This window comes from Anomaloglossus baeobatrachus, chromosome 1 (assembly GCF_048569485.1).
Source record: "Anomaloglossus baeobatrachus isolate aAnoBae1 chromosome 1, aAnoBae1.hap1, whole genome shotgun sequence".
In the NCBI taxonomy this organism is placed as follows: Eukaryota; Metazoa; Chordata; class Amphibia; order Anura; family Aromobatidae; genus Anomaloglossus; species Anomaloglossus baeobatrachus.
Genome location: NC_134353.1, coordinates 743,107,669 through 743,129,252, shown reverse-complemented (window position 1 = coordinate 743,129,252; position 21,584 = coordinate 743,107,669). Strand labels below are relative to the sequence as shown.

Here is a 21,584-nt window from a genome sequence, read left to right as displayed (position 1 = left end):
GGGTCACGCCCACGGCTCCCTCCTCTCCTCAGGACGCCGGCAGCCATTCCTCTCAGCTCTGCTAACGCTGGAGAGGAGAGACAAGCTCAAGGAGACCCAGGCAGGATTTCTGGTGCCCACACAACCGCTTTGCGAAGGCGGTAAGCAGCACCTGTGGTGCTGGCCCCACTAGTGCAGAAGTGTACTTATAGATTATATGATTATAGACTATACTTTACACTGTATGGTGCACTGTTGATTTTTGTCTATATACCCTCCTGTATTGCTCAGAGGAGACAACAGCATGTCGTCCACAAATAGCAAGGGTGCCAAAGCACAGACTTACTATGCTGCCTGTGCAGCATGTACGGCTATACTGCCGGCAGGTTCCACTGACCCTCATTGTGTGCAATGCTCGGCCCCTGTGGCACTTTCTCAGCCGGAGCCTCTGCTAAGGGCGGCCCAGGGAGAACCACCTGTTAACACTGTCCAGGTGACAGGGACGGAGTTTGCAGTTTTTACTGAAAGACTTTCTGAGACTATGGCTAAGATATTAGAAGCCTTGCAGTCCAGGCCGGCATCTCAAGCCAGGGGCACTGTGGAATCATTGCCCCCTGGTCCCCCTCAGTTGGAACAGCAATGTCCTCCCGGGGTGTCTCATGGATCCCAGGGTGAGGTCTCTGACACGGACCGCAGCCCCAGACCGATTAAGCGAGCTCGCTATGAAATCCCCTCGACATCATCACAATGTTCAGGGTCTCAGCGAGAGGACTCTCTGTATGATGAAGCGGAGGTAGCTGATCAGGATTCTGATCCTGAAGCCGCTCTCAACCTTGATACTCCTGATGGGGACGCCATAGTGAATGATCTTATTGCGTCCATCAATGAAATGTTGGATATTTCTCCCTCAGCTCCTCCAGTGGAGGAGTCAGCTTCTCAGCAGGAGAAATTCCGTTTCAGGTTTCCCAAGCGTACAAAGAGTATGTTTCTGGACCACTCTGACTTCAGAGAGGCAGTCCAGAAACACCGAGCTTGTCCAGATAAGCGTTTTTCCAAGCGCCTTAAGGATACACGTTATCCTTTCCCCCCTGACGTGGTCAAGGGCTGGACTCAGTGTCCCAAGGTGGATCCTCCAATCTCCAGACTGGCGGCTAGATCCATAGTTGCAGTGGAAGATGGAGCTTCACTCGAGGATGCCACTGACAGACAGATGGAGCTCTGGTTGAAATCCATCTATGAAGCTATCGGCGCGTCTTTTGCTCCAGCATTCGCAGCCGTATGGGCACTCCAAGCTATCTCAGCTGGTCAGGCGCAAATTGACGCACTCACACGTACGTCTGCGCCGCAGGTGGCGTCTATAACCTCTCAAACGTCGGCATTTGCGTCCTACGCTATTAATGCTGTCCTGGACTCTGCGAGCCGTACGGCGGTTGCAGCCGACAATTCGGTGGCAATACGCAGGGCCTTGTGGCTGCGGGAATGGAAGGCAGATTCGGCTTCCAAAAAGTGCTTAACTGGATTGCCATTTTCTGGCGACCGTTTGTTTGGTGAGAGATTGGATGAAATCATCAAACAATCCAAGGGAAAGGAAACATCCTTACCTCAGGCCAAACCAAAAACACCCCAACAGAGGAGGGGACAGTCGAGGTTTCGGTCCTTTCGGGGTGCGGGCAGGTCCCAATTCTCCTCGTCCAAAAGGCCTCAGAAGGATCAGAGGAACTCCGACGCATGGCGGTCTAAATCACGCCCTAAAAAGACCGCCGGAGGTGCCGCTACTAAGGCGGCTTCCTCATGACTTACGGCCTCCTCACACCGCATCCTCGGTCGGTGGCAGGCTCTCCTGCTTTTGCGACACCTGGCTGCCACGAGTAAAAGACCGTTGGGTGAGAGACATTTTGTCTCACGGTTACAGGATAGAGTTCAGCTCTCGTCCTCCGACTCGATTCTTCAGAACATCTCCGCCTCCCGAGCGAGCCGAGGCTCTTCTGCAGGCGGTGGGCATTCTGAAGGCAGAAGGAGTGGTGGTCCCGGTTCCTCTTCAGCAACAGGGCCACGGTTTCTACTCCAACCTGTTTGTGGTTCCAAAGAAGGACGGGTCCTTCCGTCCTGTTTTGGACCTAAAACTGCTCAACAAACACGTAAGGACCAGGCGGTTCCGGATGGAATCCCTCCGCTCCGTCATCGCCTCAATGTCCCAAGGAGATTTCCTAGCATCGATCGATATCAAGGATGCTTATCTCCACGTACCAATTGCTCCAGAGCATCAGCGCTTCTTGCGCTTCGCCATAGGAGACGAACACCTTCAGTTCGCGGCACTGCCGTTCGGCCTGGCGACAGCCCCAAGGGTTTTCACCAAGGTCATGGCTACAGTAGTTGCGGTCCTCCACTCTCAGGGTCACTCAGTGATACCTTACTTAGACGATCTGCTGGTCAAGGCACCCTCTCAAGAGGCATGCCAACACAGCCTCAACGTTACTCTGGAGATTCTCCAGAGTTTCGGGTGGATCATCAATTTTCCAAAGTCAAATCTGACACCGGTCCAATCGCTGACATATCTTGGCATGGAGTTTCATACTCTTCCAGCGATAGTGAAGCTTCCGCTGGACAAACAGCGTTCACTACAGACAGGGGTGCAATCTCTCCTTCAAGGTCGGTCACACCCCTTGAGGCGCCTCATGCACTTCCTGGGGAAGATGGTGACAGCAATGGAAGCAGTCCCTTTCGCGCAGTTTCACCTGCGTCCACTTCAATGGGACATCCTACGCAAGTGGGACAGGATGCCGACGTCCCTAGACAGGAACGTTTCCCTCTCTCAGGCAACCAAAGCTTCCCTTCGGTGGTGGCTTCTTCCCACTTCATTATCGAAGGGGAAATCCTTCCTACCCCCATCCTGGGCGGTGGTCACGACGGACGCGAGTCTGTCAGGGTGGGGAGCAGTTTTTCTCCACCACAGGGCTCAGGGTACGTGGACTCAGCAAGAGTCCTCACTTCAGATCAATGTTCTGGAGATCAGGGCAGTGTATCTTGCCCTAAAAGCGTTCCAGCAGTGGCTGGAAGGCAAGCAGATCCGAATTCAGTCGGACAACTCCACAGCGGTGGCTTACATCAACCACCAAGGTGGGACACGCAGTCGGCAAGCCTTCCAGGAAGTCCGGCGGATTCTGCTGTGGGTGGAAGCCACAGCATCCACCATATCCGCAGTTCACATCCCGGGCGTAGAAAACTGGGAAGCAGACTTTCTCAGTCGCCAGGGCATGGACGCAGGGGAATGGTCCCTTCTCCCGGACATGTTTCAGGAGATCTGTTGCCGCTGGGGGATGCCGGACGTCGACCTAATGGCGTCACGGCACAACAACAAGGTCCCAACATTCATGGCTCGATCTCAAGATCACAGAGCTCTGGCGGCAGACGCCTTAGTTCAGGATTGGTCGCAGTTTCGGCTTCCTTATGTGTTTCCTCCTCTGGCACTGTTGCCCAGAGTGTTACGCAAGATCAGGGCCGACTGCCGCCGCGTCATCCTCGTCGCTCCAGACTGCCCGAGGAGGTCGTGGTACCCGGATCTGTGGCATCTCACGGTCGGCCAACCGTGGGCACTGCCAGACCGACCAGATTTGCTGTCTCAAGGGCCGTTTTTCCATCTGAATTCTGCGGCACTCAACCTGACTGTGTGGCCATTGAGTCCTGGATCCTAGCGTCTTCAGGATTATCTCAAGAGGTCATTGCCACTATGAGACAGGCTAGGAAACCTACGTCCGCCAAGATCTACATTTCTCGAACGGCGCCCCTGCGCCGCTCGGATGCACTCTTTGTCCTTGTCGCTGGCCAGCGTAAAGGGACACAAGCTTCCAAGTCAACCCTGGCTCGGTGGATCAAGGAACCAATTCTCGAAGCTTACCGTTCCTCGGGGCTTCCGGTTCCCTCAGGACTGAAGGCCCATTCTACCAGGGCCGTGGGAGCGTCCTGGGCCTTGCGACACCAGGCTACGGCTCAGCAGGTGTGTCAGGCAGCTACCTGGTCGAGCCTGCACACTTTCACGAAGCACTATCAGGTGCATACCTATGCTTCGGCAGATGCCAGCCTAGGTAGGCGAGTCCTTCAGGCGGCAGTTGCCCACCTGTAGGACGGAGCCGTTACGGCTCTATTATGAGGTATTATTTACCCACCCAGGGACTGCTTTTGGACGTCCCAATTGTCTGGGTCTCCCAATAAGGAGCGACAAAGAAGGGAATTTTGTTTACTTACCATAAATTCCTTTTCTTCTAGCTCCAATTGGGAGACCCAGCACCCGCCCCTGTTTTTGTATAACACATGTTGTTCATGTTAAATGGTTTCAGTTCTCCGATATTCCTTCGGATTGAATTTACTTTAAACCAGTTTATAATTTTTTCCTCCTTCGGGCTTTTGCACCAAAACTGATGAGCCCGTAGCAGTACGGGGGGTGTATAGGCTGAAGGGGAGGGGCTTTACACTTTTAGTGTAATACTTTGTGTGGCCTCCGGAGGCATAAGCTATACACCCAATTGTCTGGGTCTCCCAATTGGAGCTAGAAGAAAAGGAATTTATGGTAAGTAAACAAAATTCCCTTCTTTGTTACCAGGAACATTCGGGTCAACTTGATAAGAAAAAAACCTCTTATGCATGTGTTGGGTTTTTACTTTAGATGAACTTCAAAGACGGAATGAAATCATCAGATCAATAACCAAAAGGATCAAATTATTGGAAGCTCATCAGCAGGATCGAAGGACAAAACTTGAGAATACCCAACAACAACTTCAGGAAGTGTGTCTTAAAGCTTCAGAAACTAACAACCAGTGTCAAGACTTGGAGGTAGGGTTAAAACATCAGTAATGAACTTTGGATTTTGCTACCTTTCTCAGGTTTTTGGTTTTTTTTTCTTATTTTTATATGCAATACAAGTACCAAGGAGGAACAGTTACATAGTCTTAAAGTTACTCATAAGGGAGAAAATTACAACACTAGAGGCTCATATAAACAGCAAAGCCATATACATGGCAACTGTAATGCTGTAAATGGAGACTTTTTGGGTTCATTACTTGGAGAAATACTGTATAGCGTAGCTGTGAGAATACCTAATAGTGCAGAGAGCAGTGGAACCACCCATGTATAACATTAAAAAATATACAGAACGGGGCAATTGTTGACAACAGCTGCCTTACTATATATCTGTAGTAGATGTACACAAGCTATTCATGGTTAGAAGCAATCTTGTTATTGTAGAAAGGGGAATCTGAGAGGTAACTGCACAGTAGTGAGATCAAAGGATTTTACAGTAAAGTAGTTTTCGAGAGTTGTGATTTTATGTTAGATGGTTATAATGGTATTTCTCGGGTGCTTCATTGGGGATCACCAAAAACCATGGGTGTACACTGCTGTGACGAGGAGGCTCATACCGACTGAAAAAAAAGTTGGCCTCAGCAGGCTACACATGCCTTGCTTGTTAAGCTATTCAGTTTAACTGAGCATCACATAGGAGGCAGACAATGGTTGGAGCTCCAGACCGGTGTCTGCCAATAGTGGTTTTTTTCCCCCTCTAATCACCTTCTCTTGACACTTCCGACAAGGTAATAGAGGGTAATGGGAGTCCTCTGAAGTCCTGACCCATATGACCGAGAACACAGTCAGCCAGGGGGCAGTCTGTATCCTCTCTCATTTGGGTGGCAGGACTTTTTAATCTCTTAACTCATTTAGTGTTTAGGTACTGGTGTGAACGGCCCTTGCTTTTAGGGGTACTTCTCACATAGTGAGTTCGCTAGCGAGATCGCTGCTGAGTCATGTTTTTTTTGACGCACCAGTGACCTCATTAGCGATCTCGCTGTGTGTGACACTGAGCAGCGATCTGGCCCCTGCTGTGAAATCACTGCTCGTTACACACTGCTCTGGTTCATTTTTTGGACGTTGCTCTCCCGCTGTGAAGCACACATCGCTGTGTTTGACAGCGAGAGAGCAACAACCTGAATGTGCAGGAAGCTGGGAGCCGGCTTCTGACAGCCTGCGGTACGCTGTAACCAAGGTAAATATCTGCTAACCAAGCGAAGGGCTTTGCTTGGTTACCTGATATTTACCTTGGTTACTAGCGTCCGCCCCTCTCAGGCTGCCAGTGCTGGCTCCCTGCTCCCTGCACACGTAGCCGGAGTACACATCGGGTAAATAAGCAAAGCAGTTTGCTTATTAACCCGATGTGTACTCTGGCTAAGAGTGCAGGGAGCCAGCGCTAAGCGGTGTGCGCTGGTAACCAAGGTAAATATCGGGTAACCAAGCGAAGTGCTTTGCTTGGTTACCCGATATTTACCTTAGTTACCAAGCGCAGCGTCGCTTCCACGCGTCGCTGGGTGCTGGTCACTGGTCGCTGGTGAGATCTGCCTGATTGACAGCTCACCAGCAACCATGTAGCGACGCACCAGCGATCCTGACCAGGTCAGATCGCTGGTGGGATCGCTGGAGCGTCGCTAAAGTGTGATGTTACCCTAAGTCTTCTGTTCACCCTCCCCCCAGAGAATGGCATATTACATGGTGCTCAGACTGAGCTGAAGGCTCTGAAATGGATCATAAGTAATCTCCTTGTATCCTGCTGCATTTCCTAAGCTTCCGGCTCACATCCCCTGCAGCATCTGCTCCCTGTCAACCCAACCTTCTTCTTTCTTAAAGATCTAGTGTCATGTTAAAACTCTTAAGGTCCCTTATACCACCCTTCACCCCAGCATTAGCACTGATCGCCAATTCGACCCTATCTGATTTGGCCTGAGAGTTTTGGGATTTACGACCAGCGGGGAGGGAGCAGCTGGGACCATATCTGTGCACACAAAAACGTTCCTTTGTTCTTTTAAGTAGAAAAGTTATTAACTCAGGTGCCACGTTAATGCTAGAAAAATGATAACATATTGTTAGAATCCCAGCGAAGCGCTGAACGCAGTGAACCATTTGACTTTGCTAGGCAATCGCTGGTATCCTGACAAATGGGTATGGGCCCATTAAATCATGCTAGCTGTGTTGTGTTTGTTATCTATGCGAATGAAAAATCGAGATATAAAATATGAATGTAATATCTCTCACTTGTGTGGCCAAGGGGCAAAGATATGCGAAAAACTAGAATTATCAACTTTTCTGAACCCCCTCGGCACAGCCCACAAGGTATCGTAAAATTAGATCACAGATGGGAGGGCGAACTTAGGTCATAAAAGTAAGAAACCCATTTTTGGCCTTTGTCAGTTCAGGAGGGCACAGTTAAGCTATGGTGCTGCCCGTTTGTCTACCATCTTCTGCTGGAGCCCCTCCCTCCATAAATTCGGATGTCACATCTATGGCACAAGTTTAGTAAGTTTCATGTTTATCCCTTTTATTTTTATGTAATTGTCTACACTTTATTTGTATTGTTCCCTTTTATAACAGCCTGTATATTTTTATAAACACTGCCTATTTTCAGATTAAATATATAGAATTTAATTGCTTTGTTCCTCCTGCTCTATATAACAAATTTGAACCCAAAGAGCCTTGACCTGCCGACAAGGAGGCGCTAGAGCACAGTCTGATCGTGACAAATTGGTGAACAGTGGGTGAATCCTGCGAGACCCCCACCCGGCTGTTCGTAATATCTACCATGTCTTTTTTATGAGTTTTTGTCTTCCTTTATCCTTCTTTAAGGGTATCCTTGGCTCTGCCACCTTTCTGGTCCTTCCTGTGGCCTCCTGGTGCTTCTGCTTGGGTCAGGGCTCAAATTTAGTCCTTGACTTCTGTTGTGGCCTAGCTGGCCCGGTGAGCTGCACCCCCTTTATGTTTGCCAAACAGGCTTTTGCCCGAGCTCCCTTCTTGATCTGCAACATTCCCCCCCCCACCCTCCTCCTTTCTGGGCGCTAGCATTGAATGACTATGAGGCTTTTCTTAGCTATACCAGCCGTCTTGTGCGTGATCCCATACGGACTTCACGTTTTCCTGCCTTCAGGACCATCCTTCCAGCACGTGCTCTCTGCACTCCTCGGACCGGGACTGGTAGGCTGCCTGCCCCTGTGAACTGACACTTCGGCCCCCAGCAAGGCTCTCCTGATCCTGGTATCTATCAATACCTTCTTTCCCTGTCATTCCATTTCTTCTCTTTTATCCTTTTTGCCTTGATTCCTTCTACAGGCTCACCAGTTTATCCAGCCCCCCTGGTTGTACATTTGCCTGCGCGTAATCCAAGCTCACAGCAGGCCATCCTATTGCGACTTGCGCTGCTATCACCATATCGCTCCCTCCCTGGTCCTGGGGCCCTCCATGGCCTGCAAAACTGCACACATCCCAGCTTTAGCCATAAACCTCTATCTGTTGCAGATTTTACCAAGGTATTCCAGACCCTGGTCACTATTTTGAAGCCGCTATCAATGTCTACTACCACAACAGGTACAACAACAACTGCCCTTATGTGATTTAAGACTTGCCAGCCACTCTGCACCAGAACGGCAGAGCACGGCAGCGGTCATTTACCCCTGTTCCATCTTGCTTCAAGACTCAGAGATCCTCCTCACCATCATCCTCTTCCTCCCGGGAGGTTTGGTCACCTCAGGAATTAGATCACGACTCTGATTCAGACTCCGATCTAGATATGATTAGGCTGTAAAGCTGAGAGACAGGGTTTACAGTCTTGTCTGTGCTGTGAATCAATCTCTCAATGTGGAGTTATCAGATGCATCACTTTCTGTAGAATCTGTGTTCTTTAGGAGGGTCAAATTATACCTCAAAATATTTTGCTAGCCACTTCGAATTCAATGACTTATTAGACTAGGAGTGATCTCAACCTGAAAAGAAAGTGTGGGTTGGCTTTGTGTCCGTATTTGCAAAGACAGTTACTGCCTGGGCAAAACACATGTCAAGATATCATATCCGAGTCTCCATTGTCCAAGCTCGCAGACCACGCAGATCAGATTGCCCATCAGATCAAATTTCCTTCGAAGAAATGCCAAAAGTCCTTTAATTATAGAGGTCATAACCTCTGTAAACGATAATATTAGTATGGAAAAATATGTATATCAAAAAAGGTGTATTTAAAAAAATGAGAAGATATATGGGTGCCATGGCTGGATACTCCTAATCTGGCCCCCATGACATTAACATGGTCAAGGGGCTGTTTCAAGGGTTTTGACTGGATTGATGATAGATGCTTGACCAATGGCCCTCACTGTCTCCTGTTATAGGATCTAGAGGGACAATGCATTGTAATATAGATTAGATTTAATCAAGCTGTTATGGGGTTGGTGGCTTAGAAGGATGGTACATACAATCCTAAGCGCAACCCGAGGTACACTGTGCTATGGATGGAATATAGCTGCTAAGAGCCCAGAGAGCTGGACAGACAACTACGGACTTCAGTATAATTAGATTCAAATTAACAGGACACAAAACGGAAACTGTCAGTGTTATTTGAACAATAACGCTACAATAACGACTGTGAGGTCAAGACGACTAAAGCATGGTAGAAAACCTAGTACCAATTAACGAACAGAAACGCAAATGTAGCAGTGGCACTCTCTGCACACTTATGCAATAGCACCTGCTACAAATCATATGGTTCAGATCAACGGCTTGCTTAACTAGCGCTATCGCCTAATAAAGTAAAGGTATACTGCTATACTGGAATAGGTGAAGCAGGCTCCGGTACGACAGTGGCTTCACCAGCACTGTCACCGCCACTAGGATTGCAGGTATCAGTACACTAGACTGCACAGACACAGACTAATACTACTAGGTAGAAATTAGTGAGAGACCTGCCTAATAGACTCTCTCACCGCAAGGCAAGTAAAAACTGAGCGCCTTGCGGCGTCCCTATATAACCTAAGCACCGCCTAGTCTCAGCTCACACCCAATCAGCGTAGCTGACGGCCAACCCCGCAAAGCCACGTCATCGGGGAAGCTGACGTGAGACGGACAATCTGAAGATGCAATGTCACGTCAGACTTGGTAAAAGCCTCCGCCTATGCATGCACACTTCCCCGTTTTCCACACTTAGACTCTGGCAGCTGAACAGCCACCAGTTAAACAGCAGAGGATTGGGCCAACCACTGAGAAGGGTGCTGATGTAGAGTAGCACCCACAGAATGGGTCTCTGGCAGCGGAGAGACAGGAGGCACCCTGACCTGAGAGGGAGGATGCCTCCAGCGTATTGCCGTAACACAAGCTTAGCAGACTGGAAATTATGTGGGATGTATGATACTTTGAAACATATATCTGACGTCACATGTGGTCTGATGTCTACCCCTGAAGTGGCCTGTCTTGAGGTTCATAAGTTAATTGTGAACTGTAACTGTGAAGGATACGGAACATGTTGGTTCCATTATTAGAGTCACAGTGGAGATGGGGGATTCTTTCTTTTGTTATAAATGTACCTATGTTTGGTTGTTCAAAAAGATAATAAAAATATCTGATTTTAAAAAAGGTATCTTTGCTTCGCTTTTCTTGAAGCTGGAAGCTGTTCTGCACAAGCCTCATGCAATATTTCTTTATCGTTCCTTATGGGAGACCCAAACCATGGGTGTATAGCTTCTGCCTCCGGAGGACACACAAAGTACTACACTAAAAGTGTAGCTCCTCCCTCCGAGCATATACACTCCCCGGATGACAAATCCAACCAGTTCAATGCTTTGTGTTCAGGAGGTCACACACACACATGCATCCTCTGATTTTTGATTTTTGATTTCAAAGATTTGGAAGAAAAGCGGGTCCAATCTGGACTCCCGGCATGTCCCTTCTCACCCCACTGTGTCGGCGGTGCTGTTAAGGTTGATTTCAGGGCTGGAGCCTTCACATGCCGCGCTCCTTCGCCATCCCTTGGGGCTCTGGCTTGAAGTGGGAGCCATCACGGTTCTCACTGCTTTGCAGGAGACCGGTCTCCATCCGCCGCCCTGTTCAGGATCCTGCCGGACGGAGCGATGACCCCCCAGGGACCTGGCACCTGCGTCTCAAGCTAAGTACTGAGACGTTATTACCACAGAAAGTGGTCTTTCTAGGGGTCCCTTGTACTTTATTTGTGGGGGAGAATGTGTTATATGTATGTTTTAACATTTCCGGCCGGTTCTCCAGTTTTCACTGGAGAACCGCGCCGATGGTGCCTGCACGCTGGCCGCATGTTTAAATCTAGGCCCCGGCTTCGCCTGAGGCCTAGTTTCGATTCTATGTCAGTCAGTGCAGTGAGACAGGGTGGCTCCGCCCACCGGCTGCTCAGCACAGGGAAGGGACACTCCTCACTGAGGAAAGATTCCCTCCCCTGTGTGCCTCATTTGCCCTCCGTCCTGCTCTCAGAGTAGGCCCCGCCCCCTCTCCTCGCTGCGGACGCCATTTTCTCAGCGTTCTAGGGCACAGAGATCAATGTCTGCAAACACATTGTGACAAATGGGGGCCTGGGACAGAGCCCCCAGTTCTGGAGGATCTGGAGGGCACAGAGATGCCCCTATGTTAAACAGTCTGGCAAGCCACAACCTCCGGTTGTGCAGCTGCTTATACACTCTGTTTATATACTCTGCTGGGGGTTTTTTTCCGAAAAGCCCCCACTTCTGGGGAATCTGGAGGGCACAGAGATGCCCCTATGTTAAACGGTCTGGCAAGCCACAACCTCTGGTTGTGCTGCTGCTTATATACTCTGTTTATATACTCTGCTGGGGGTCTTTCTGGACAGAGCCCCCACTTCTGCAGCATGTCTCATATCAGTGCAGGGCTGCAAGGCTGTTTTTTATTATGCACCGCATGTTGACTCGTACTGTCTGTACCGAGCACATAACCACATTGTGATGCCTGCTCTGACATAGTGGTGCCTCAGCCTGGAGGCTTATCCCCAGTGGTCCCTCCGGCTGCTCCGGCTCCGGGGTAGAATCCCTCTCTCCAGGGGACAGCTGTCCCGGACACTGCTGAGCATGCATCAGCCCCCTTCTCAGGGCGCTTCTGCTGCTACGGCTCGCTCAGCAAAGCTCACAGAGGATTCTTCATCTGGGAGCCCGTCCTCCTAAAATGGAGACGCAGGGTCCCCTTTCCCTCCTCGCCCCGCGGCTCTGGTTCACGAGCTGACTCGCAGGACAAGGAGGATGCCTTACTGGGGGCTCGGACGCTCTCAATGTACCCCATTGATCTGTCCGAAAGTGACGCAGATGCTAATGATTTGATTGCGTCCATTATATTTGTACTGGACCTCAATCCGCGTGTATCAGGGGAGCTCCCCTCTTTGGCAGAAAAGCATCAGTATACCTTGCCTAAGAGAACAAGGAGTGTGTTCCTTATCCACTCCAGCATTCAGGTCACTGTGACCAAGCCCAGAGCCTGTCCTGACAGACGCTTCCCAGAGCGTGGTTCTGATGACTGTTTCCCCCTTCCACCAGTGGTGGTCAAGGAGTGGGCTCATTCACCAAGGGTGGACCCTCCGGTGTCTAGACTTTCAGCCCGGACAGTTGTATCAGTGGCTGACGGCACCTCTCTGAGGATCCCACTGTCCGCCAGGTTGTCCTTCTGGCCAAATCTATATATGAGGCGGCAGGGGCCTCGTGCTCCCCATCTTTTGCAGCAGTGCGGGCTCTCAAAGCCATCTCTGCTTCTCGGGAGGAGATGCATTCCCTCACCAGGGCCTTTATGCCCGAATTGGTTGCCTTAACTTCCAGGCTTAAGTCTTTTCATCCTATAGCTGGAGACTGTCACCGCACTGCGGTGGCCTCGGCTACTTCCCTCGCTATCCGCAGGTTCCTGTGGCTTCGAGAGTGGAAGGCAGATGCTTCTTAAGAAGTTCCTTGCTGGACTCCCTTTTGCTGGGACCAGTCTATTCGGTGAACAACTGGATGAAATTATTAAGGAAGCTTTTGGCAGGAAGAGTACTTCCATGCCACAACCCAGGAATCCTTCCAGGGCAGGAACCAGTCGAGGTTTCGTTCCTTTCGTTTCCTCTAACTGGTCGTCCTCTAAGCCCTCGGCCTCGTCCACTAACTCAGCCAAGGTCCGTAAACCAACTGGCGCATGAAGCCGCGTCCTAAGTCGGCAGGAGCTGCTGCCACCAAGGCAGCCTCCTCTTGATTATCTGGCCGCGCCAGTAACGTCCTTGGTCGGTGGCAGGCTCTCCCTCTTGGGCGACGTGTGGTTTCAACACGTCTTCGATCAGTGGGTGTGGGTTACCATCTCCCACGGCTACAGAATAGAATTCTATTCAGCCGCCAAACAGATTTTTTCTGTCAACTCCCCCCTGCTCCAAGGCCGCCGCCTTCTCACAGGCCGTGGCATTCTTGCAGGCCAATGGAGTAATTGTACCAGTTCCCGACTGGGAACGGTTCTGAGATTTCTACTCAAATCTCTTCCTAGTCCCCGAAAAGGACGGTGCTTTCCGACCTGGATCTCAAGCTTCTCAACAAGCATGTTCAGGTGCGGCAATTTTGCATGGAATCTCTGCGATCAGTCAATGACCCAAGGAGATTTCTTAGCATCCATCGACATCAGAGATGTCTCTCTGCATGTGCCATTCGCAGTTTCACACTAGCGTTGGCTACGTTTTGTAATCGGAGAGGAACATTTCCAATTCGTGGCTCTCCCCTTTGGGTTAGCCACGGCCCCTCGTGTATTCACCAGTTGCGGTTCTGCTCCTCCAGGGGTTGGTAGTGATTCCTTACCTGGACGCCCTTCTAGTCAGGGCTTCATCCAGTGCAGACTGTCAGCGGAGTGTCTCGCTCACTCTCGCCACGCTTGCAGGTCCACTCTGACCCCGACCCAGGAACTTACGTACCTAGGGATGCAATTCGAGACTCTGCTGGCACTTGTGAAGCTGCCCTTAGTCAAACAGCAGTCTCTTCATCTGGCGGTTCGCTCTCTGCTGAGGCTCCGCCGTCATTCCATCAGGCACCTCATGCAGGTGCTGGGTCAGATGGTGGCGTCAATAGAAGCGGTTCCCCTTGCCAGTTCCATCTGCGTCCCCTGCAGCTGGACATTTTCCGCTGTTGGGACAAGGGATTTCTTCCTTGCACAGGCTGGTGGCTCTGTCGCCACAGACCAGGAGCTCTCTTTAAGTGGTGGCTTCGGCCCCTCTCTCTGTACCAGGGACGCTCCTTTCTGGCCCCGTCATGGGTGATTCTCACCACGGATGCCAGTCTATCCGGCTGGGGAGCAAAGTTTCTCCACCACCGAGCACAGGGCACTTGGACTCCGTCCGAATCAGCCCTCTCGATCAATGTGCTGGAAATCAGGGCTGTAGTCCTAGGACTCGCAGCCGCCTAGCAATGTTGGAAGTTCAACATATCCTTCAGTGGACGGAGGACTCCAAGTCCACCATATCCGCAGTCCACATCCCAGGCGCAGAAAACTGGGAGGCAGATTATCTCAGCCGTCAAACCGTGGACAGCGGCGAGTGAGCCCTGCATCCGGCAGTGTTCCGGTCAATTTAGCAGGCGGGGCACTCCGGGAGTGGATCTAATGGCATCCCGGCACAACAACAAGGTCCCGGTTTACGTGGCTCGCTCCCACGATCCTCAGGCCTTGGCAGCGGATGCGCTGGTTCCAGATTGGTCCCAGTTCCGTCTGGCCTACGTGTTTCCCCCCTCTAGCTCTCTTGCCCAGAGTCCTGCGCAAGATCAAAATGGAGGGCCGTCGGGTCGTACTCATCGCCCCAGGCCCAGGCGAGCTTGGTTCCCAGACCTGCTCCGTCTGTTCGTAGAGGTGCTGTGGCATCTCCCGGACCGGCCAGACGTTCTCTCAGAGGGTCCGTTTTCCACAACAATTCTGCGGCTCTCAGATTGACGGCGTGGCTCTTGAGCCCTGAATCCTTACGGCTTCAGGCATTCCTTCCGAGGTCATCTTCACTATGACTCAGGCTCGGAAGTCTTCCTCGGACAGGTTTTACCTCAGGACTTGGAGAATTTTCCTGTCCTGGTGTCGTTCTTCCGGCCATGCTCCTTGGCCGTTTTTTCCTTGCCGACCATCCTGTCCTTTCTACAGTCCGGCCTGCAGCTAGGTCTGTCCCTCATTCCCTCAAGGGACAGGTCTCGGCTCTGTCAGCGGCGTATCGCCCGACTGGCCCAGGTGCGCACCTTAATGCAGGGCGCATCTCACATCATTCCGCCTTACCGGCGGTCTCTGGATCCCTGAGACCTTTCTTTGGTCCTCATGGCCTTACAGAAACCCCCCTTTGAGCCTCTTAGGGAGGTTTCGTTGTTTAGTCTTTCACAGAAAGTAATTTTTCTGGGGGCCATAATTTCTCTCAGGAGAGTCTCTTATTTGACTGTGCTCTCTTCGGAGTCACCCTTTTTGGGTTTTTTTCACCAAGACAAGGTGGTTCTCCATCCAGCTCCGGGCCTTCTCCCTAAGGTGGTGTCTCCGTTCCACCTTAACCAGGACATTTCATTGTCTTCCCTTTGTTCGGCCCCTGTGCATCGCTTTGAGAAAGCGTTGCATGCTTTAAATTTGGTGCGGACGCTCCGGATCTATGTGTCACGCACCGCTGTTTTTTTAGGCGGTGCACCTCTCTTTTTGTGCTGACCACAGGTCCGCGCAAGGGTCTCTCTGTTTCTAAACCGACCCTAGCTCATTGGATTAGGTCGGCCATATCCGATGCCTACCTATGTTCTCAGATGCCTCCCCCGCCAGGGATTAAGGCGCACTCGACCAGAGCTGTCGGTGCCTCTTGGGCTACGGCTCAGCAGGTCTGTCAGACTGCCACTTGGTCTAGTCTGCACACCCTTTCGAAGCACTACCAAGTGCATGCTCATGCTTCGGCAGATGCGAGCTTGGGCAGACGCATCCTTCGGACGGCTGTCGCCCATTTGTGAAGTTAGGTTTCGCCTACTTCTCAGTTTCTGTTTATTCCCACCCATGGACTGCTTTGAGACGTCCCATGGTTTGGGTCTCCCATAAGGAACCATAAAGAAAAAGAGAATTTTGTTTACTTACCGTAAATTCTTTTTCTTATAGTTCCGACATGGGAGACCCAGCACCCTCCCTGTTGCCTGTTGGCAGCTTTCTGGTTCCGTGTGTTTTCACCGGCTGTTGTTGTAGACAGAAGTTCCGGTTATTCCGGGTTTTACTCTATCTCTACTTATGGGTGGATGTCCTCCTTCAGCTTTGGCACTAAACTGGTTGGATTTGTCATCCGGAGAGTGTATATGCTCGGAGGGAGGAGCTACACTTTTAGTGTAGTACTTTGTGTGTCCTCCGGAGGCAGAAGCTATACACCCATGGTTTGGGTCTCCCATGTCGGAACTATAAGAAAAAGAATTTACGGTAAGTAAACAAAATTCTCTTTTTTAGCCATCCATCGCACACACTGGTTCAAGTTGTGGAATGCAGAGCCTGAATCTAAACAATCTTTTAAGTCATCCATTAGTGGGCTCTTGCTATTTCAATGAAAAACTTGACAAGACCATTTTGAATGCCACAGGTGGGAAGAGCACTGTGCTCTCACAGATGATATCTACCTGGTATTCGTCCACCCGAAAGTCACATCAGTATTGCGCCTTTCGTCAGTTTTTTTTATAACTGGCAAGTGAGAGCTACTGTCCCTCAAGTAAAAAAAAAAAGAGACCATCCTTCAAGCTGACTCCATCCTGTTGCCATGCAACCAGTCTGCCAAGTCTTCATGGACCAGAAGCAATAAGTCTTCATCCACATGACAGGGCACCCCAACCCGGGAACCCTCTTCAGGTATGTGGCCATGTCCTCCTGTTCCGGGACAAGTGGCTTTGCACAGTCAACGATGCCTGGGTCAGGAAAATTGTCTCCTTTGCACACAAGTTAGAATTCTCTACTCTTTTATCAGATTTTTTTTTTCTCTATCCCACCCCTACACGTTATTTTTCAACACAATTTCCTCCCTTCTCCAGTCAGGCATTGTTGTTCCTGTTCCCTTTCAAGAACTTTTCTAAAACCTTTTGCCATTCTCAAGATGGACGGTTTGGCTGTTTGTCCCATTCTAGATTTAAAATTGTTCAACATGCGTGTCAGGCTTTGCTGCTTCACGATGTAGTTCCTTTTCTCCGTTATTGCTTCCTTTGATCCCGGGGAATTTTTCCTTTGGCATCTTAAGTGTTAACTAGCTTCATATCGCCATTTTTCCAGCACATCTGTTTTACTGTCGACCAATTAGCATTTTAAGTTTTCTACCCTTTGGGCTAGCCTCTTCCCCAGGGTGTTCACAAAGCTCACGGCTGCTGTCATGGCCCTTCTGTGTGTCAAGGGGATACTGGTCATCCCATACCTGAATGACATACTTGTGAAGGCTTCCTCCTACTCTGAGAACTTCGAGTCACAGACCACACTCTGCCACTTCGAATGGATCTTTAACCAATCAAAGTAATCTCTCATTCCAGCTCAGCACCTTATCTCTCTTGGAATGCTGTTCAACACTGTCCAATTGAGCGTTTTTCTTCCAGAGAACAAAATGTTGGCTTTATAAACTGGCATCCAACCTCTGAGCCATCACTCTACACTTCTTCTCTGCTTCTGCATGAGCATTCCAGGCAAGATGGTTGCTTTTATTGAGACTCTCCTATTTGCTCAGTTCCACTCCGGGCCTTTAGAGCTGACATGGCTTTCCTTTTGGAACCACACTGTCCTCTCTTGGTTGCCAATTGCTTCTCTCCTCACACCCGAGAAAGGCAGTCTGTGATCTGGTGGCAGAACTCAAAACTATTCGTCTTATCACTTCTACATTGGCAGGACCAACTGTTGTTGGGTCTCCCAATTCAAATTCGGTCCGACAACCCCTTCACCATAGCTTACATCAGCCATGAAGGAGGGACTCTGCCATTATTTGTCGACTCAGAGTTCTCACAAATTCTCTACTGGGCAGGAAAAAGAAAATCCTGAGATTGCTGGTATTCAGAAAGAACTAACAGTGGAAGAGTGATCCCTGCATCCTACACTCTTCGATCAGATTTTCCTCCAATGGTGCACTCCAGACGTCGGCCTTTATAGCATGTAGTCACAACTGAAAAGTTCTTTGGTTGGTGTCCAGAGTTTTTGATCCAGTTGTCGCCTCCGACACTCTGACGATTGAATGGTCCCAATTTTCTTTCTCTTATTTGTTCCCTACTCTATCATTGCTACCTAAAACCAAAGAAGATAAAGTTAGAATCAATCCTTGTCATCCTCACGGCCCCAGATTGACGCAGAAGATCATGGTACATGGAAGTGGTCAACCTCCTCGCAGATGTTACAGGTTGTCTTACAGATTTACCAAACCTACTTTCCTCTCTTCTACCTGAATTTTCAGTTGCTCAATTTAACAGCATGGTTGTTAAAGCCGTAGTTCTGAAATCATCAAGTTTTTTTTTGAGGTTATCCAGACCATGATCTAGGCATGGAAGCTATCCCCATCTCATATTAGCTATTGTACATAGAAGGCCATCTTCCGCTGGTGCAAATCTCACAAGGTTTTCCCTATGTTTTTTTTTTTCTTTTACCATTTGTGTTGAGTGAGTAGTTAACTATTTGTACTCACTATGCTGTTACCGAGTACTGTCCGCTACTCGCATATTCGTTACGAGTAGCGGGCGCAATGTAAGTCAATGGGAAATACTCGCTAAGTAGTGGGGAACCCGAAAGCCGTACTATTCGTGCAAGTAGCGAATAGTATGGCTTTCAGGTTACTTGCTACTTAGTATTTCCCATTGACTTACATTGCGCCCGCTACTTTTAACGAATATGCGAGTAGCGGACAGTACTTGCTACCAGCATAGCGAGAACGAATAGTTAACTACTCGCTCAACACTATCTACCATCTCTCCTTGCATTCCTGTAGCCAGGTCTTAGTTACATAGGTTGAAAAAAGACCTAGGTCCATCTAGTTCAACCTTCCTCCACCAATTATTCATTTTGTCTTTAAGTCATTTATAACCAACAATGTTGTGTGTACTGAGTAAGTCATCCAGCCATTTTTAAAAGTTTTTATTGTCTTCGGGAAAATGGAGGATTGAGGTCAGGATGACCCATATGACTAGTGACATCAGAACGCCTGCGCAGTGGAACTCTTCTGTTATTGGTCCGCTGTACACATGTGACCGCTTCTATCATCTGCTTGGCATAAGGACTAATAAAGATGCTGGCGCATGCGTAATAGATCTGCACTGTGACTGGACTCTGGAGATCATGTGCGGTATTAACCAATGAACTTTGTCACTAGGACTACATGGAGTTGAAGACAAACGCCGCGGTTTTTATATGTAGGCAATGCTAGACAGTTTTGTATGATCTAATTTATGTATCTTTAGATTAATTGTGATATTTGTAACCCCCTTGGGGAATGTGATCTATGGTAATATACATAGTTACTTGTGTTAAAAAAAAAAAAAGACCTAGGTCCATCTAGATCAACCTTCCTCCACCAATTCTACATTTTGTCCCTAAGTCATTTATAACCAACAATGTTGTGTGTACTGAGTAAATCATCCAACCCTTTTTTAAAAGTTTTTATAGTATCTGCCATTGCTACCTCTCGCAGTAGGGCATTCCACTGTCTGACTGCTCTAACTGTAAAGAACCCTTTCCTATTTAGCTGCCGGAATCACTTTTCTTCCATTCGCAGTGTATGCCCCATGTATTGTCTTTGGAAGGCATAAGTCATATGCCAGTTCTTTTATATTGCACACATGTATTTTTACATATAAATAAGATCTCCTCTGAGACGTCTTTTTTTCTAAGCTAAACAAATCTAACTTTTTCAACCTGTTATCATATGAGCTGCCTTTATTCCTTGTAGTAGTCTAGTTACCGGCCTTTGAATTTACTCTAACCTCTGAATGTCCTTTTTAAAATGTGGAGCCCAAAACTGGATCCCATATTCCAGATGTGGCCTTACAAGTGATTTATAGAGGGGTAACGATACTTTGGGATCATGGGATCTAATCTCTTTTTACACACCCTAAACTCTTCTTTGCTGTTGCAGCTGCTGCATGACATTGAGTGCTGCTGCTCAGCTTACCTGTAACCAGAATACCCAAGTCCTCCTGTTCTGTAGTCCCGAGTTTACTTCCATTTAATGTATGGAGCAGCAGCAATAGGATTACGCTGACCTAAGTGCATTACTTTACATTTATCAACATTAGCCCAAGGGCCAGGTCTCAGCCTTGTCCATTTTATTCCAGAAAAATATAACTTCAAACCCTAAAATCAAGGCTTTTCTTCAGGGTGTGGCCCACTCTGTCCTCCTTACCCTGCCTTCCTTGTATCACTGGAACCTCATCCTGGTGCTCAACGCTTTACAGTGTCCTCCCTTTTGAACCAGTCTATAGCTTTCCTGGAAGGTGGCTTTCCTGATTACGATCATTTTCTCCAATGAATTGCCCAAGAATAGAGGATTTTTGGACTTATGGTAAGATCCCTTGCTCACAGCACCTTTGGGGGGCACAGAACCTTTCCTTTTCTTTTTGCCCCATTGGGCATGTGTGTTTAAATTTTTTTCTGCTTCTTCTACAGCTTTTATCACTTACTGAATAGATTCTAGTGTACAGGTATAGCCTGCTAAGGAGGAGCAGAATTTTTTTCTTAGATTTTTTTAGGTAACTCTTAGGGGCTCTTTCCACACTATGACATCGCAGGTGCGATGTCTGTGGGGTCACATCGAAAGAGACGCACTTCCGGCGTCGCTCTCGACATCGTAGTGTGTAAATCGTTTTAACTACGATTACCGAGCGCAAAAGCGTCGGTATCGTATGATCGGTGTAGTGTCGGTCATTTTTTTATTATTTTGGCTGCAGCGACGGTAAGATGATGTTCCTCGTTCCTGCGGCAGCACACATCGCTGTGTATGAAGTCGCAGGAGCGAGGAACATCTCCTACCTGCATCCTGTCTGCAATGCGGAAGAAAAGAGGTGGGCGGGATGTTAACGTCCCCGCTCATCTCTGCCCCTCTGCTTCTATTGGCCGCCTGCCATGTGACGTCGCTGTGACGCCACACGACCCGCCCCCTTAGGAAGGAGGCGGGTCGCCGGCCAGAGCGACGTCGCAGGGCAGGTAAGTGCATGTGAAGCTGCCGTAGTGATAATATTCGCTACGGGTGCTATCACAAGATATCGCAGCTGCGACGGGGGCGAGGACTATCGCGCTCTGCATCACAGCATCGGCTTGCGATGTCGTACTGTGCAAAGGGCCCCTTAGTGTTAGCCTCCTAGTGGCAGCAGTAGTAAGCACCCATGGTTTCCTGTGTCCCCCAATGAAGGCTTTTTAGAGATTTTATGGTAAATCGAAAAATCGTCTTTACTTCTTAAAATCCTGGACTTATTTGATTTGTCTTTTTAGGAAAAAAATCAAAGTTTGAATTATTCAGTTTTGGAGCTGTCTGCCGAAGTGGGCCGATTAAAGGCTGGAGAGCAGGAGCTTTCCACTTTGTTAAAACTGAAGGTAATTCACATGTATTTTTTCTAACAATTATTGGTGTGTATTGATTTTAAAAATGATACGGCTACATCACAGCAGACTGTACTGGTGTATACTAAATTAAGACCTAATGCGCTCTGTGGTATGCTGGGTATGTTGAAACCTAACTACCCAATTCTTCGCTTCTCTGACATCCAATGCATCTATAATGGTCATCCCATCCGACATTAATCTAACGTGTTTGGCCAACTAAACTGCAGAGGAGTGAAGTTCCTTCTGCAGCCAGTTGCTTA

General features: G+C 49.0%; 1 protein-coding gene across 5 annotated transcripts in view; it reads left to right on the top strand.

The window, feature by feature from the left end:
* CCDC62 (coiled-coil domain containing 62) overlaps positions 1–21,584 on the top strand; it is a 125,083-nt gene that overhangs the window by 26,801 nt on the left and 76,698 nt on the right. For all 5 annotated transcript variants that reach the window (XR_012725272.1, XM_075323055.1, XM_075323033.1 and 2 more), the window contains exons 4-5: positions 4,640–4,806; positions 21,214–21,315. Coding sequence is in view for 4 of the 5 variants with exons in the window: in XM_075323055.1 (XP_075179170.1) it covers positions 4,640–4,806; positions 21,214–21,315 (269 nt within the window). In the remaining variant the exon portion in view is untranslated. The remainder of the gene's footprint in view (positions 1–4,639; positions 4,807–21,213; positions 21,316–21,584) is intronic.